At 38.8% G+C, this 18524-nt stretch overlaps 1 protein-coding gene across 2 annotated transcripts in view; it reads left to right on the top strand.

Moving 5' to 3' along the window:
- Positions 1–18524, top strand: part of fndc1 (fibronectin type III domain containing 1) — an 88123-nt gene that overhangs the window by 19243 nt on the left and 50356 nt on the right. The window contains exons 2-8 of one of the 2 annotated variants that reach the window (XM_055232289.1): positions 563–742; positions 4485–4547; positions 13434–13730; positions 14516–14608; positions 15254–15374; positions 15664–15851; positions 17863–17970. In XM_055232289.1, coding sequence (XP_055088264.1) covers positions 563–742; positions 4485–4547; positions 13434–13730; positions 14516–14608; positions 15254–15374; positions 15664–15851; positions 17863–17970 — 1050 coding nt within the window. The remainder of the gene's footprint in view (positions 1–562; positions 743–4484; positions 4548–13433; positions 13731–14515; positions 14609–15253; positions 15375–15663; positions 15852–17862; positions 17971–18524) is intronic. The other variant, XM_055232290.1, reaches the window with a different exon arrangement.

Below are 18524 nucleotides of genomic sequence, written 5' to 3'. Positions count from 1 at the left end.
GTGTAGCTTTAACAGTTTAAATATGAAAGGAAAATGGGAATTTAAGGTGCTATATAAATGCTATACATTATTATTATTATTATTAGTAATTGATACTAAAATTAGTATTGAAACTAGATTGTTTTTAAGCAGCTATCGATACTGAAAAAAGGCTCAGATTTAGAAGGACCTAAATCTTTATCCGAATACACCGAATATGGAAAAAAAAAAAAAAACATAATATATGGGCCTGTCCCAATACTCATACTTGCACACTTGTTGTTTAAAACAGCTCAGCTCTTATGCTAATAGCAATTTATTAGCAACTTAGCTGCGAGCTAACTGGACACAGTGGGAAGAATTGGTCACTACTCGAGTCACATGAAATGCGGACTGTCCCATTTCTCTCTTTTCACCTCTGTGCTTGTGCACTCATGCCCTTGGACTTTCAGAAAAAGTACACTTCATTGAAGTGTGTACTGTGGGTATTGCGACAGGACCTATATATTGACATCTCTAACATCTGTCCATCCATTAATCTCCCTCCCTCCTTTGTGAAATGACCCAGACTGTTGTTTTGCAGCGGACAAGCCTCAGAAGAAGCCTGCACCTGTGGACAAGAGTCTGAGAGCGGGCTGGGAGTCCTCCATACTGCTGGACGGGACCCCAGTGGACCGCTTTGTGCTCCCCTCCAGGCCAGGACGATCTCACCGCTTCACCAAGTGGGACAAGGGCAGTAAGCCTAACCTGTTTGAGGATGTGGGTAAGAACATTACAAGTGTTTTTATTGGGGTCTGTCCTAGGCCGATGGCAAAGAGTACTGAATGTAATGTGCACAAGTTGCAGTTGCATTGCTTTATGAATTATGATATTTAATTGTAAATATTTGAATTTGCCACAGAACTTAAAGTGAGTTTTTATCCATGTTATAATGACATTACCTCAACATTATCTTACTCAAAGTTGCATTTTGAGGGACTTGTTTGTATAATCTCATATAACGCTTTTCACAGTTACTAAAATAGATTGTGACACATCACAAAGGACAAAACCTGTATGTCCTTTTCATATACAATTTCTGCTTTAATAGTGTGTTTAAATGTACAAGGGCATGTGCGGGTTTGTTTGTCTAATGTTGTCACATCATCCACCTTGTATTGTGAGTCTTGCTGTTGTGGGCGACAACCGACATTAGCAGATAAATTATAGCAAGGCCCATAAATTAAAGCAAAGTTATAGTTTTGTACAAAACTTTTTATTACAGATATAATGTGCTGTCCTTTTTTGATGACGTAAACCTACAGTTAAATTTCTCTGGGGACAGTCTGAGAATGGACACACAGAGACTGGGGAAGCTTTCCCGATACTAATATTGCCACCAACATATTGCCCTTTCCCAATACACAAAGCAATATTGTCTGTTCATCTGGGCAGAAACCCTGACTAATCATGGTGACACATTTTAAGAGTTGATTTTGGTGAGAAACTTTTCTTCACCTCAAGAAAAAGCATTGACCAAACAAATGGTGAGAGAGCTAGAACATGAGTGCCCTGGACAGTGTTAAACCAGTTGAGCCAGAGCCAGGAGCTGATGGGGCTGTGAGGTGGACATGATGTGGACATGATGTGGACGTGATGTGGACGTGAAGTGGACAGCTGTATGCAGCCTTGTGGAGTCCTGTGGGGGCAGGGTTACTTCACTCTTGGATTTGTTTTGATCCACATTTGCCAAAATCTAAACTGGTGTGAAGCTTGATTGATCGTTTTGAGAAGAAATACAATGTGGAACGTGTGTCTTTTCTGAGGAGGTTTCCAGTGCTCAGAAAGTCTTGGAACATGTATTTGATCCCTCTCCAACAATTATTTCTAATTATTCTAATTTTCCATGAACTTTTCACAGCTGTTTTATATTCAAGTATCGAGTTATAGTGTTGATTTTTACAGGTGTAGCATGTAACTTTTGGAGCAGGGACGGCTAACTGCTTGTCCCTGCAGACATGTTATTGCATTGCCTGAAATGTTCTACAATATGGCATTCAACAAATCTATCTATATCTCATATTGAGTGTCTTCTTTAGAATCACAATCAAGTTTGAAATATTTGTATTTTTTCCATGTATCTGAGAAATATTTGTCTTGCTAGATTGTATAAGCAGCTCTTGAGGTCAAAATAAGCCCTAAGTGTTTTATTGTCCCATAATCAGGACGTGTGTATTAGCATGCTAGTTATTAGCTTTACTGTCAAGGCAAAGCTCCATTTTGGTCTCAGAGTTGTGAAAAGCAATTATTAACTCATTGTGCTGAATTATTATGATGCTCCAAAAGCACTTTGTTTTTCAAGTAGCTGGTGAAGAAGCTATCCTATGGAGAACTAGGTGATTATTACATCAGCTAAATATTAATTTGTTCATGATTAATTTAGCAGTCGTATTCATATCATCCAAGTGGAAATATCTGTAGACCTCATTATTTCAGACTGAAGGATTTGTTATTTAAGTCTTAATGGGTTTATTGGCTCTTCCATAAAGCTGCACTGTAAAAAAAACTTCAGCTCACTCTGTATTCATCTATACACAGAGTTTGCAGTGTTGACTTAGCCTTATTCTCTTTTTTTGTCATCCTTCCATTTTTCCTCTGTCCTTGGCGTCGGCCAGAGCTCCATACTTCTATGCGCCAACCCCTCTTCTTTTCCACTTCCAAACTCCAAACTCCAGCCCACTATTCCTTACTATCCCTTGTGTTGTGGTCCCGCTGTGGTACAATGCGTCTGCTGCCGAGCTGTGACACCACCATTGTGTCTTACATGTTTACCACTGGCTGTAATTAAAAGTGCATCTCGCAGTTGGATAAGTGGATGGTGTTTACAGTTGTTGTGGTTGTTCTATTTGCTCATAAATCGCTTGGCCTAGCTGTGTCTCTGGTGCTGTCTGCTGTACAAATCAGCATGAGAGCAGCAGGCGTCATAAATAACAGCGCACAGGCTTTACAACATCCAGTCTGACCAAAAGGAGCACACTCTGAAGAGTTTTAGAAGTGAGTGAGGGCAGGTCAGTCCATATGCATTTACACACACATCACACATTTCTATTTTAAACCTCTGCTCTAAAAAAGCAAATGTTGACTGTTGAGTTTATTGTGTAATTATGTACATTTTCTTCAAGATTAATGTTTTGTTGTAATTTGTCGTAAATATTTTAGTAGATTAAAGCCACTGTATGTATTTTTTTAGCCAAAAAATAGATGAAAACAAACGCATGTTTTTCATGTTGGTTGTTACAAACATACATCCTTACTGTGACTGGACTTGCATCTCCACAAACCTGACTCTTATTTGGCCTGGAGGAGGGCGTCCTCATACTTCTTTCTAGAGATCGACCAGTATGTTTTTGGTTTTTTTTATGGGCAATGCTGATACTGATTCTTTAGAATCTAGAGCAATCGATGGCCGAGAAGCTCTGTCGATGTTTTTGGGCCGATATGTTTGGCCGAGTTTGGATATTTTCCAAGTTATGTAATTTAATTGTACTACAATAATATTTCCACAGAATCATGCAGGTGATATGCTGCCTCCAGAAACTTACGTATTGTACCTTTAAGTAAAAAAAAAAACTGAATGTTTTCTTTGGATCAGCAAAATTATTAAATAGAACAATGGGAGTGATTTTATTTACATTCACTTTTGTTTCATCAATAGAGATTTTTTAAAATGTCAGATATTTGACTTGGACTGTGTGGTGTCATTGTCCTCAGTGCCTCAGATTAGTCTTAGTTTTTGTATAGAACCATGAGGAACAACAGAAATAGACAAGTGTTATATGGCTGTAGGTTTACATAATAACTAAGTATTTTGTATATCTCAAATAAATACATGTTGTGTTATTATTTCTACAAACATGAAAATTGAATTTGTGGTTTTTACTTTAGTTTACAGCTGTTATCAGTTATTCGCCAGAGCAGCACGTTATATTTGTTTATCTTCTTATGGACGGTTACATGTACAATCTAAAGTACATTCTCAGTTTGTAGGCTGGAAGTTGGAAGCTTAAAGTATTTCACAGGCTTGTCCTTAGCTCCGGGAGTCAGGGCTGGACCGTTAATTATCAGATTGCAATTTTCCTGACAAAAATTGCTATTCAAATTTCACAATATTTTTTCAATACATTCAACTGGACAGAGTTGAATAATTCATGCAGCTGAATTATTCCAAGTCTTTGGTACTTCTATTTTTTGTGGGAGACAAAACTTAACAATTCACAAAACTTTGAGCTGATTTCTTCTTCTGCATGACATAAAAAGTAATTTTTTAAGTACAGATTACATTCATTTAAGGTGCTCTATGTAACTTCTTTGGTACTGGATCCACTTGGAACGTTCCACAGTATAACATTAAACTTTACATCAAAAAGGTTACATAGTGCTTCTTTAAAATACTAATATATTACTCTATTTATTAATTTAGTTATTAATTAGGTATTAATCCTGATAACCTTTTCTGTCTTTTGCAGATCCAGATTGGCTGAACCTGGATGGCTTTGCTGTTCTGAGCGCTGCACCTGTCAACTCGGCAGGTAAACCCCTCCCCCTCCTTCCCCCTCTCCTCCTTCCCCCTCTCCTCCTCCTCCCTCCCTCTCCTCCCTCCCTCTCCTCCCTCCCTCTCCTCACACCTGGCCCAACAGCTGTACATGTAACAGTGTAGTTCTGTGTGCATCAGTGGACTTCAGATATGAGCCGCTGTCAGGTGAAATATGAATACACAAGAAGGCCTCCCTGGTCTGATGTCCCGGGGCGCCTGTCCAACGTTCCCTCACATTCTGAGTGCCTCTATGAGAAAACACTGTGTGAGTCACTCTTCCCATTGGCGCAGGTATGTTTGTGTTGTACCTCAGCCAGCTATGGGACTGTGCACATTTACTCCAAGTACTTCATTAACACTGCTGAAAGTTTGGGAATCAGGAGCAGAAGGAACACTATGGCTGCACCATTTTGGGGAAAAAAATGCTTGTCTGATTACTATTTTCAGGCAAGTTCTGCGACTTTGCGATCAGAGTACTCATTAAATGACTAATACAAAATGTTTGATTGCAGGCCTTGCAGGTTCAATTCTCAGACCCTCAAAAACATGCACAAAAATGTCTGTTGTTCCCAACCTAGGTCCCTAAAGATAAAAAATAACGAAATGTGTATGAAAATACCTGTTATGTTATGTAACAGGGATTCTCAAATTTTTTGAGGCTGGGGTCTCCTTGTCGGTATGAAAATATACCAAGGACCCCTTTTGTTCTCCACAATGGCATCACACTAAAATTCAAAAGTAAAACCAGATTTGGTTGAAAGATCAATTTCTCATAGTCCTTATTTTGTTGTGTTTATTATTTTCATCAAAAACAATATGTGTTTGGGATTGTGTGTCATAAGAAATTGTAGTATTTACATAATGATTAACTGAGACCCCCAACACATGGCCCAGGGATGCCCAGGCCTGTTCCCCACACCCCACTTTAAGAACCACTGCTTTATAAAACTATTTGGCTTGAGCACAACATTTCCAATAAGTATAACATTACAATACTTGCTCTTAAAATCCTGTCAGTTATTTTGCTCCAATTTCTGCTTTTAAAATTATTCAAGAAGCTAATATTTGGATTATCCTTGTGGAAACTGCAAGCTACTAGTTGCGCTAAATGTTGCCCAGTTGAATTTCAAGCGTCCAAGTGCATTTAGAATAATATCATTTCTGATCCCTACCCATTATACTGCCTGATGATTTGGGCCCGTGGTATGTGTGTGTGGTTGGAGGCTAGCCTGCTGCACCTCCGATGACTAGCTTCCAGGAACAGACAGAGCAGAGGGAGAATCCTGTGGTCAGCGGCTCTCTGACCTGTGCCAAACTATGCACCGTGTCAGAGGAGAGGTACCAGATCAAAACCAAATGTGTTTATACTCAGACAGACCGCGGGCAGAGGTGGGCAGTACACACATTTACTCAGTTACATTTATTGGAGTAACTTTTAAAGAAAGGGGTATTTTATTTCTGTGAGGTATTAACTGCTAACACATGACATATTTATATCAACATGTTAGCTTTTATTGTTAAATGTTATATTTCCCGAAAATAACAGATTAACATGTTTTATGAGTTTCACTTAGGAGTCTCCTCTCCCTTTGCTCCTTGTGCTAAGTCACTCCCCCTTCAGAGCACCATCACATTACAATAAGATGAGTCATTTCTTGAACCACTTCGTTGTACTTGTACTTAATAATACAGCTGAAACCAGAAGTTTACATACACTATAAAAGACACATATGCTTTTTTCTGACAAATCACACTAAATTTTTCCTGTTTTAGGTCAATTAGGATTAGCAAAAATTATTTCTATTTGCTAAATGCCAGAATAATGAGGGGATGATTTCTTTAAGCTTCTCACAATAGGCAGGAATTTTGGCCCTTTCCTCCTGACAGAACTGGTGTAACTGAGCTGAGTTTGTAGGCCGCCTTGTTCGCACATGCCTTTTCGGGTGTGCCCAATTTTCAGCAGGATTGAGATCAGGGCTTTGTGAAGGCTACTCTGAAACATTGGATGTTATCCTTAAGCCATTTTGTAACCAGTTTGGCAGTGTGTTTTGGGTTATTGTCCATTTGGAAGACCCATGTTCACCCAAGTTTTAACTTCCTGGCTGATGTCTTGAGATGTTGCTTCAGTATTTCCACATAATGTTCTTTCCTCATGATGCCATCTATTTTGTGAAAGTGGACCAGTGCCTCCTGCAGCACAACAACCCCACAACTCCTATATTTCACAGTTGGGATGGTGTTCTCGGGCTTGCAAGCTTCCACCTTTTTCCTCCAAATGTAACAATGCTCATTATGGCCAAACAGTTCAATTTTAGTTTTGTTAGATCACAGAACATGTCCCAAAAATGAATGTCTTTGTCCATGTGTGCATTTGCAAACTGTAATCTGGCTTTTTTTATGTTTCTTTTGGAGTAATGTCTTCTTCCTGCAGAGTGTCCTTTTGGCCCATGTTGGTACAGTAGTCCTTTCACTGTGGATAATGACACACTCTCACCAGCTTCACTCAACATCTTCACAAGGTCTTTTGCTTTTTTTCTTGGGTTGATCTGCACATTTCAGATCAAAACATATTAATTTCTGGGACACAGAACTCGTCTCCTTCCTGAGCGGTGTGACGGCTGGACAGTCCCATGGTCTTTATACTTGTGTATAATAGTTTGAACAGATGAACGTGGCATCTTCAGGCATCTGCAAATTGCGCCCAAGGATGAACCAGACTTGTGCGGTCCACAGTTCTCTTCCTGATATCTTGGCTGATTTCTTTTGACTTTCCCATGATGTTACACAAAGATGCGGTGTGTTTCAGGTGTGCTTCAAATACATCTACAGGTGTGTCTCTAATCATTATATGGGTTTTCCCAAATTGTTTAAAGTCATAGTAATCTTACTGTATGTAAACTTCTGACTTTGAAGAAAGTAATGAAAAATTGTCTTTTCTCATTATTCTGGCATTTAGCAAGTAGAAATAATTTTGGTAATCTTTATTTATTTATAAACAGAAAAGTTTTGTTTAAATTCATGTGAGAAAAAAAAGTGCATGTATATTTTTATATAGTGTACAGAATATTTTGAAGTGACGTTACTCTTACTTGAGTACAACTCTTGGTACTCTACCCTATCCTAATCTGCCTAATCTGATAATAAGTAGGATTCATGTTTTAGAATTTGATGATACAATTTCAAATGGAGGTAAAGGCCAGTGTAACTCTATGGGAGATTCTCTGTTGTTAGAAAAATGTCCAAAACTTATGATCAACAAATACTGAATCATTATTTGTTTAGGATTGACTCCACAAACTTGTCATATTAATCTTATGTCTTAAAGTCCTTTCACATCAAACACATCTTTGGGGCACCACGTTCTGAAGGTATTGTGAAAAAAATAATAATAATAATTCCCGTTTGTTTATTTAAACAGACTGAGATGTTTTTGTTTCATGTGGCCCAGTAATTACAGAGATATGAACACAACAGTCCACCACAGAATTCTAGCCTGTCCCCTTCATTTTAAACTACAGGGATTCTTGGATGTTGTGAACCCAACCTAATCTGATAATGTGTTACTAAAGGAACATGACTACTCATTTTCAAGTGTCTCAAAATGGCGTCTTATCACATTTACAGACTTAATATAGTTTGTATGAAATGTTTTGCATTGTTTCATGGATCTAGTTGACTGTTGCTGCTCTGTGATCATTATTGCAACACGCTAAGTAAACAGCATGCTAAAAGTTATTAATATGGTCAGTGGTGGAATGTAACAAAGTAAAAGTAGTAAAGTACTGTACCTAAGTATACATTGTAGGTATCTGTAGTTTATTTAAGTAGATTTTAAAGATTTTACTTCACTACATTTGAGAGCTGGTATCTGTACTTTCTACTCCACTAAATTTTTGAACAAAACTCAAAAGTATTTTTTATTGGTTTATTTTTAACATGTTCATAATTTGAACAACAAAAATATACAAATAAACAAAACAGGTTAAAAAGTACTGATGCACTTATTTCTGTTGAACAAAATTCAGCACAAATCTTTATCGAAATCAATACATTTGAAGCTTTATAAGACCTCAAAATATGTGTGAAATATTTGTTACTCTTAAAGTACATTTTTAAACAGACACTTTAATACTTATACTTAGATTAGATTTAGATTTTTCATGTGATACTTTTACTTTTACTTACTCGCTCCGGTATTTGTACTTTTACTTAAGTAACAAAATTGAGCACTTCTTTTGTTACTCAAGAAGTCACAAAAGACAGCTGTAGGGTGACAAGGGCAGTGAATCTAACAGTAATTGGTCAAATGCAGTTACACTTTTTTATTTTTTCCCCTGAGTGACTTGCCGTATCGTGGTGGTGTTTTTTACATGACCTTTAGTATGGGTAAATACTTGTCTGGTATGCAGCTAAATTTGCAGTTTTGGCCAGCCACAATGAAGTTACAAAGAGTTGATGTAAAATACAAACGCATCGTAGCCTAAAAGGTTTCCGTGGTTTTATAGAATTTGCAGATGTTGAAAATAAAATCAGAAGTCGCAGAGGTGGAGAGTCTGAATCAGAGCGGTCGGGTCTCTTCACTCAGTTGTGTAGGTCCACAGTGACAGACAGTGTGAGTTGCTCTGAGGGCAGCGCTCCAAGTCGGGATCACACACAGCTTACATGTGGATTTACACGCTGCACTTTTATTATCATTCGGAATTTTCCTCCTTAAATTTCACTCTTTTTAGGAATGATGCGGTGTGAAGTCTAGGAGCACTTGGATGAAACAGCTGTGGTGTCTGCTCTGACTGCAGCTAACAATTATGTCAAACAGTCTGTGATTCATTTTTGAATTTTTATTTATATTGTACATTGAGACTTTAAACGTACATTATCGGCCAAATGAAAGTTGAAATCAGGTGACTGAAGGCAGGCCTGTCACAATAACAATTTTTGAAGCACGATATAGAGAGAAATATTGCTATAAACTAAATAAAAGTTTAAGTTGAAGTACTTGAAAATCCTGTTAAACTTAATTTTAAATTGACAGTATCATTAAAAAACCTGAGCTGCAGCAAATAAATAGTACAATGAACTAATAATTAGCCATACAAGTTATTTATTTTATAAAAGCCTCCCCACTACTACTACTAAAGTACACATGATAAATATTGAGTGATATATTGAACGATAAGCCAATTTAATGATCACTTCTAAATAGAGATTATTTTCAAACTAAAAAGTGGGTTACTGAAATAGTTTTTTCTCTTAACCTTTTGATTGAACAAGGACATAGTCTTGGGGTCCATATAACCATTACGACTGTCAAAATACGACATTATTTTGCATTCTGCATTACATAACCCACCCTATGTGCAAAATAATATTGTTCAAGTAAAACTAGGGCTGAAAAGTTGCAGATAACATAAAAATACTGACTAACAAATGTGCAATGCTTCAATAAGTTAAAGTCGAACTAAACACATGAACTCCGCTCACAACCACATTGCAGATAGAGCTGCTAAACAGGGCAGTACCTGGAGGACTAAAGGGGAGAGTGAGGGGGGAGAAGTAAGGAACATTGTGATTAGTCTACCATGTATCCGCACTTCAAACTCCGCCCATGCAGCCAGGTGTTTCTAATGAAAAACACCTGGCTGTAATAAAGGCAGTCTTGTGTGATGTCACCAATAACTTGAAATTCCAGAGGCCACTGAAGCCTGGACACTTTTAATTGCAGCATTACAATTTGTTAGTCACTATTTTTGTATGCTCATTTAAAGTGGAACTAAACACTGAGCTTTTTTCTACACTGTGCATGTGGTGTTTGAATAGTGTTCATAGTCGTCTTTTGGCAATTTTAGTGTAAACTAGGTACATTTGCAGCTTTGTTGTCAAAAATGTATAGTTAAGTATTGTAACATCCTCTGTAGAGGATTACTGTGTATGTGCACTGTGAATTGAATGTGGATTTTCATTTTTATACAAATGCATTGAAAATGTAATAACAATTTAACATTTATCCAAGTTATTTTAATTTGTGTCCCTAAGTAGATGTAACATCATAAGTAGAAAGTACATTGTTTATTACTAGTAGTACTGCAACTATAGTGATTTTACTACTGCTACTTCTATCCTCACTTTAGTATTAGTTACGTCTAGAATTGTTAGTTTTATTATGTTGCCATTGGAGACCTCTGTATTGCATCATCTGACTAGACAGTACTGATCCAGCTGTCAGCACAGATGGCTCGCACTGGCTAAGAGCAGGGTGGTTCCTTCTCATCTGACTTTGATAACCCATTTGAAAAGAGGTGGTTTTGGTGCCAGAGCAGAAGAGGGACTGAGGGAACGTGGCTAAATGATAACAGCACTATCACTTTAGTCTGGGACCAGATGAGGGAGGTGACGGGAGGTTCAGTCCTTGGAGCTCATATCTATTCTGTTGTCCAAGATTGAGGCACAAAGCAGCAGGAGACAGGGGACACACTGGGACCGAATATCATGGGCTTCCCTTTACAGCTGTCTTGTCAAATAAATCTTTAAAGCCAGAAAACAAAGCCTAAATATGTTACTCTTACTTGAGCAGTATTTTCCCCATATATATCTCTCTCTCTCTCTCTCTCTCTATATATATATATATATATATATATATATATATATATATATATATAGAGAGAGAGAGAGAGAGAGAGAGAGAGAGAGAGCGAGAGAGAGAGAGAGAGAGAGAGAGAGAGAGAGAGATCCCTTCTGCACTTCACTTTTCTGGACTGAGATGTCTGATGTTTTTCCTGTTGTAGTGACTCCTCCAGTTTGGGGGTCACTGCCCCGAGTGCTCCGATGACCATGGGCACCACTGTTGCCTTCACCTTCCAGGCCTTTTCCAGCTCTTCTTTGAGCCCCTGGTATTTCTCTAGTTTCTCATGTTCCTTTTTCCTGATGTTCCCATCACTTGGTACTGCAGTGTCCACCACAACGGCTTTGCTCTGTTGTTTATCCACCACCACAATGTCGAGTCTGTATCTGGAAGTCCCACAGGATCTTGGCTCAATCATTCTCCACTACCTTTGGAGGTGTTTCCCACCTTGATCTTGGAGTTTCCAGTTCGTACTCTGCACAGATGTTTCTGTACACTATGCCCATCATTTGGTTATGCCGCTCCATGTATGTTTTCCCTGCAGCATCTTACACCCTGCAGTTATGTGCTGGATTGTCTCAGGGGCCTCTTTGCACAGCCTACACCTTGGGTCTTGTCTGGTGTTGTAGATCTGGGCCTCTATTGCTCTGGTACTCAAGGCCTGCGCCTGTGCAGCCAGGATGAGTGCGTCTGCGCTGTCCATCAGTCCAGCTTTCTCAAGCCATTGGTAGGATTTCTTGATATCAGCCACTTCAGTTATGTTCCGGTGGTACATCCCGTGCAGGGGCTTGTCCTTCCATGATGGTTTCTCCAGCACCTCTTCCCCTGCGCTCCACTGCCTGAGACATTCATTGAGCACGTCATCTGTTGGGGCTTTGTCCTTGATGTACTAATGGACCTTGGATGTTTCACCCTGGACAGTGGCTCTCACACTTAGTAGTCCTCAGCCTCCATTCTTACAGCTCACGCACAGTCTTGATCAGCAGCTTTCATGTCTTAACATCTGTGGTCTGTATCTCCTCCTTTGGCCAGTTTATGATTCCTGCTGGGTATCTGATTACTGGCAGGGCGTAGCTGTTTATTGCCTGGGTCTTGTTCTTGCCATTGAGCTGACTCCTTAGGACTTGCCTTACTCGTCTGAGGTATTTGGCTGTGGCTGCTGTCTTTGTTTCTTCTTCAAGGTTGCCATTTGTTTGTGGGATACCAAGGTACTTGTAGCTGTCATTGTCTGCTATTGTTCCTTCTGGGAGTGAGACCCCTTCTGTGTGGACTACCTTCCCTTTATTTGTCACCATCCGGCTATATAAAGGAGTGTGAACCATTGAAATGAGTGCATTTAACATACACAACCAGTCAAGTTAACACATTTTTTTCATTTTGTTTTGTCTTTATTTTTTATCACTATTTACATTGTAGATTCTCACTGAATCATCAAAACTGTGAATTGACACATATGGAATGTAGTAAACAAAAAACTAACAAATAACTCCAATGTTGTTTAGATTATAAAAATATAGCCAGTTTGCTTTGATCATTGCTTTGTCCACTTTGCATTCCTTGACCCTAACAAGGCCCAGCTGTGAAGTGAAAACCATTTCAGGAGAATTCATTGTGAAGCTCACTGAGAGAAGGCCAAGAGTTTGCTGTGCTGCTAATAAAGCAAAAGGTGGATACTTTGAAGAATTGGATATAAAATGTAAAAAATATTTTGTTGAGTTATTTCACTTTTTTTAGTCATGTATCTGACTCATCTTCCATATGTATAAAATGTAGAAAGTAGTACATAAAGAAATATATACAAAAAAAGGGATGTGTTCAAACTTTTGACTAATGGTGTAGGTTAAACGTCACTTAGAATCTTGTGTGACACATTAAAATTGTTTGATATTGCTTTATACATGTAGATTTCAGTTTAACGTCATATTGTAATCTGGGCCAATTTAGCAGGATCAAGAAAAATTGGTCTTAGGGCCACATTTGGGCATAGTTTGGACATGTCTGCCAAAAGCTTTTACAGAAGAATTAGAAAATATGCAGTACACGTTCTGACACACACATGCACACTCACGCACACACAATCAAAACTATACAACTACTAAAATGTTGTTAAAGGGTCTGTACCTGATTTCTTCTGCCTTTATATTATGCAGTGTATTGTAAATATAGATAGTTGATCAAAAAAGAGACTGAAATACATAACCTATGGATTTGACAAAGCATGTTTTTGGGTCATTTTAATTTAAAAATCTTTGTTTTTCTTAGTCCCTGTCAGACCTCGTAACTCCCCGGCTAGAAACAGTTCATCTGCACACCGCTCTGCTCGTGTGAACCGGACACTTCACCCCTCGACTCCATCCCGTCCCAGGACCCAGCATTCCTCTGCCCCATCCAGCCCAAAGTCGCCCCCCTCCAGGACTCTACGCCGGGCTCCCCAGTCCTCCTCAGGCCCCCGGCAGCCCGAGAGGTACTCTGCCGGGACGCCCCAGCTGGAGAGGAGACGGTATCACCACACCAAACCTCAGGCAGACCAAAGGAGGCACAGGCAGGCTCCCAAACTAAGTACGGAAACAGACGTCTGTTTTGAAGAAGTATGGAAGAGTAGTGCTGCCATTAAGTATAAATATATTTTAGTTGTATCACTTTTTACAGGAGAGGATTAACATATTTGCAACTTAAAGGGTCTATATTTCTCAGTTTTCTGATTTAAGTTATAATGTTATTATAGCTGGAGTTTTGTTTTCATTCACGCACACAAACCCTGTTCTGTTCAGTCTTGTGACATCATGTGGTAATACAGGAAGTGCTTCATTGTGTTTTTAAACTCCATAAACCTTCACTAGAACCATTTAGATCATTTCACCCCTGGAATTTCCTATCTCTACTAAATAAAAGGTAAAAGGTAGCTGTTAACTTGAAAACTACCACCATGACATCACAAGGTAGCACAGAACATTTAATTTACAGGTGTTTTTATTGCTCAAAAATAACTTGAAAGCGTGCATCCTTACTGTAAGTGTAATCGCCTCACCAGAGATCTGACGGGTAACTTGGCCTGGCATCATCACTTGCTTGTCTCCATGGAGATTTATGTTAAGTATAGTGTTCCATGAAGACAAGAAAGGTGGCAGACTCTCCACCCAAAAAAAACAAATAGGGCACCTTTAAATTACAAAAAACACAGTTTTTGAATAGCATGATAAATATTGCTTACAAGAGTCAATTTTAAAAAATTTAAAAAAAGTATTGGTATTGGCAGTAATACACTTCCATGTCATAGAGCTGGTATAGTATATAGTGCCTGCCTAGTGTAAACTCCACTCCCTGGTGTCCTTTTTCGTTCATAGCCTCTGAGTCGGTTCATGTGGTGTCAATGCAGGCTCTCAACAAACCAGGACAAAGCACAGCCAGCAGAGGAGCAGCCAAAGCACACATACCAGGTACAAAATCACAATACTCTCTGACAATCGCGATAAAGATAAAGATAACAGTAAGAAAAACATGAACTTTTATTCTAAACTGAAACACACAATTTGTAGCAAGTAGAAAGATAGATAAAACTGATAAGCTGGGGAGTACTTGGAAGACTTCAGGAGTGATGGGGAAGGAGGGGCAGGACTGGAGGTATAAGGAACAGTGTGATTGGTGTAACAAGTATCCACACTTCAACTTCACTTCAACTCTTCCCCAGCAGCCAGGTGTTTATAATCAGAAACACCTGGCTGTAATGAGGGAAGTCATGTGTGATGTCACGTAGTAGTTGAAATTGCACTGGCCACTGGAGGCAGCACACATTCAATTTTGACTGTTTTTAACTTAAAGCTGTAAATTTTGCTCAAAAACTGACAAAAAAGGATGAGGAACAGTAGTAGTAGTAGTAGTAGTAGTAGTAGTAGTAGTAAGTAATGGTTTAGTATCAAAGCAAAGTTGATTTAGTGTTTAGTTCCATTTTAAGTTAAACTATTTAAAATTAAGTAAACCAGGGACAAAAACTCGAACAGCAGATACTATATGAAAACAATAAACAAATCAGGAACCATGAATGTATTAAAAATTCTGAATAAATATGTGTTTTGTTGCTGCAGAACCCCCTCCAGAGTATGAGGCGCGGGACATCACTGTGAGGGTCATGTCTCCCAAATCAGTGCTCATCTCGTGGGTAGACCCTGCCGTGGAGATGGGCAAAGTGGAGCCAGGGACTGTAAGGTAACTCTGGAGCTCCAATATAGGAGTCGTGAGAGATGCCGTTGACACGGAAACACTAGCATACTAGCATAACCCCATTTTTAAATAAGCCAAAATGTAAATAAAGTGTGTTGTAGAATTAAGTTATTGTAGTTTACCGTCCGCAACGAATCCTAGAAATGTTAATTATTCACCGTTTTACAGCTCAAATGTTACAAATAAAAGTGAAAAAGGTGATCTAGTAATTACTGTCAAAAGCCTATCCAAAACTATTTGACTTTATTTACATTTTTGTTCATTTTTGTCCCAGATCCTACACAGTGCGGTACAGGGAGAAGGGTGAGTCTGCGCGCTGGGAGTACAAGGACAGCGCTCAGAGGAGGATGATGATAGGCGACCTGATGGCTGACGGCATGTACGAGTTCTCTGTGCGCATCAACCACGAGAACAACCAGGGAAAGTGGAGCGTGTCCGTGTTCCAGAGAACCCCCGAGTCTGGTACGCTTCTACTGACACTGCATTCTACAAATCCACAAAATATTTCAACTTAAAGGACCTACTTTGAACTATTTTTGATTTGTATTATAATGTTTCCTGATCACAGAGTCATACCTGGAGTTGTGTTTTATTTCATTCACACATGTTAAACACATGAATCCTGCATATTTACTGTGTATTCGTCTCTCAAACTGAAAACATCCTGTTCTTCCTTGTGATGTCATGAAGTAATAATGCAGACAGACTAATAAGCCAGGATTACTCAGACATGTGTGAATGAAACAAAATACATTCCAGTTATGTTTTTGATAAGGTAACAGCTTTATAACATGGTCAAAAGCTCACATGAGTCAGTTTTGCATCATATATGACGTATAATGTAACCAGGAGAGAAGAGCAAATAGATTTGTTTTAAGCTTTGGTGCTCAACCCTACCCAATCCTTGAAAAAAAAGTTATAATGGTTCATTTTGGATCTTAAGGTCTGATACTTATATGCATCTGATTCGATGTTCAGCTGGAGTGACGTGGGTGAATGATACTCCACATGTTGGTTGGTAATTTTACACATCAGGACAAGTCGTTCATGTTGTCATCCTTCCCCAAGAGTTTTCAATTCAAAATGTTGCAGCATAGATGGCACACTGCTTCTATTGATCATAATCAGAAGTTACAAAACATGCTGCTCTTCTCTTTTATTCATTGTAGCTGAAACAGGAAGAAGAAGTAGAGAGAGAGTGTATTTATTGAACTGCTTGAGGGTTGACTAGTTGACAGTAGTAATCTTTCTGGTTGAATTTGGAATGGAACAAACTATATTGACTCAAAATTGTAGGAGAAAGTGGATTTGTGGACCATTTACATACACTAAGGACAGTTTGATGTTTACCTTGACATGTTGTGACGTCTTGCATGCAGTCACCCGTTTTGAACTTTTTTGAAGCAGTCTTCATTCTGGGGGACTATTTCCGGATTCCTCTTTTATCCAGTGGTGATGTTTATTGTCCTTATAACTGTCCCAATAACTTTACCTCTGGCCCAATCTACAATGTAGCTGTCCCAGTCGAAACATGTCAAGGAACAAACTGGTTTTGTAAAAGAAAAAACAAAAGTATTTAGAGTTACAGAAAATCAAATTAATCTTTTTAGAATTGCTGGGTTTCAGAGGACATCACAACATTCTATGGGCCAATTGTTATTGTTATTGTTAGATAATGTAGTGTATATAATGATTTGTGTCGTAAAATAATAAGTTCTAGGGTCTAATCACAAATAGAAATGATCAAGGTTTGCATATATGAATTTACCTTCTAGATATTTCATGGAAAAGCACAGTCTAATCAAGGGACATTGGACTTTTGCCCCTCATCTGGGAGTATGACATCACATTTTAGAATCTGAAAACCACCAATAGAAGCAGACTTTACTTGAAATAAGACTGTTGTCCTTGGAGATCAGAATACAAAGGAAGTGGAAATGGCAGCGAGTAGTCTATGTCTTAAAGTGCAGTTGGTAAAATGAACTGTACTTTAAAGTAATAACAATAACTCAGGTTGGTCCCCTCGTCTGAAACTCTTCCTGAGACCACTAAGTCCCTTCATGTTGTTTTACCAAATCTATAAGACAGACATTTACATGCTCCTTAAAATGATTTTCCACTCTGATTTCTGCATGGCGTAACCCAGCTGTCACCACCTCTCCCCCTCCTACCACATGAAAAGGTGGTTTGATATCTGAATTTTGGCTCAGTTTCCATAGAGATCGCAGCTTCAAAATACCTCTGGTTCATTTAATAGACTGGATTTACTGCATGTCTAGCTCTCCCATATGGTTTCTAGTGGGTACTTCCTAAAATATATAGCAGTATTTTCCAAAGTTGAAACGTGTTGGCACAAAATATCTCTGTTTTTACTTGGTTTAGGGGCGATTTCCTCATTTTTATGTTGATGTTGGAGGCTTACTGGGCATTCCACTAGTGTTTACATTTGATTTGAACTTTTTTCGTCTGCTAGCTCCGTCTGGGCCGCCCGAAAACTTTGAGGTCAAGCCTCTCCGAGGAAAAGGAACAGCCGTCATTGCAACATGGGACCCTCCAGATGAACCCAATGGGAGGATACGAGGTTAGATTCATTATATAAGTCAACATTATATGTACATTGTCATTTTTGTCAAGGATTTTATCAAAAAGTGGAACATTATAAAGAAACCACCCCAGAAGGCAGTGGCATAGTGTAAATGGTTTTACGCAGCAAAGTTCTTACATAAACTTGATACATGACTCATTTATGACTGCACTGGCCTCTCCAAACGAGCGTTAAGACAGCTACAGTACATCCAGAACGTCCTGACTAGAACCAGGAACTATGAGCACGTTAAGTCCTGTCTTCAAGTCTCTTGTTCTGTACAAGTCTCTCCATGGCCTAGCACCAAAGTACATCTCTGACATGCTTGTGCCATATGAACCATCTCACACTCTGAGGGCTTCAGGGACCTATACCAGGGGTGTCTTTTTTCAGTAAGAGCCACAAATGAAAACACACATGATGCATTTTATCTACACATGATGCATTTTATCTCACATATAACGTACCTAAAGGCTTGGAACACTAATCTTTAGCTCTGTATTACTATGCAGTGTGATGTTATTGAGGTTGTGGTTCTAGAAACAGTGAAA

This window comes from Periophthalmus magnuspinnatus, chromosome 24 (genome assembly GCF_009829125.3).
Source record: "Periophthalmus magnuspinnatus isolate fPerMag1 chromosome 24, fPerMag1.2.pri, whole genome shotgun sequence".
Classification (NCBI taxonomy): domain Eukaryota; kingdom Metazoa; phylum Chordata; class Actinopteri; order Gobiiformes; family Gobiidae; genus Periophthalmus; species Periophthalmus magnuspinnatus.
This window is presented reverse-complemented; position numbering and strand designations above follow the sequence as displayed.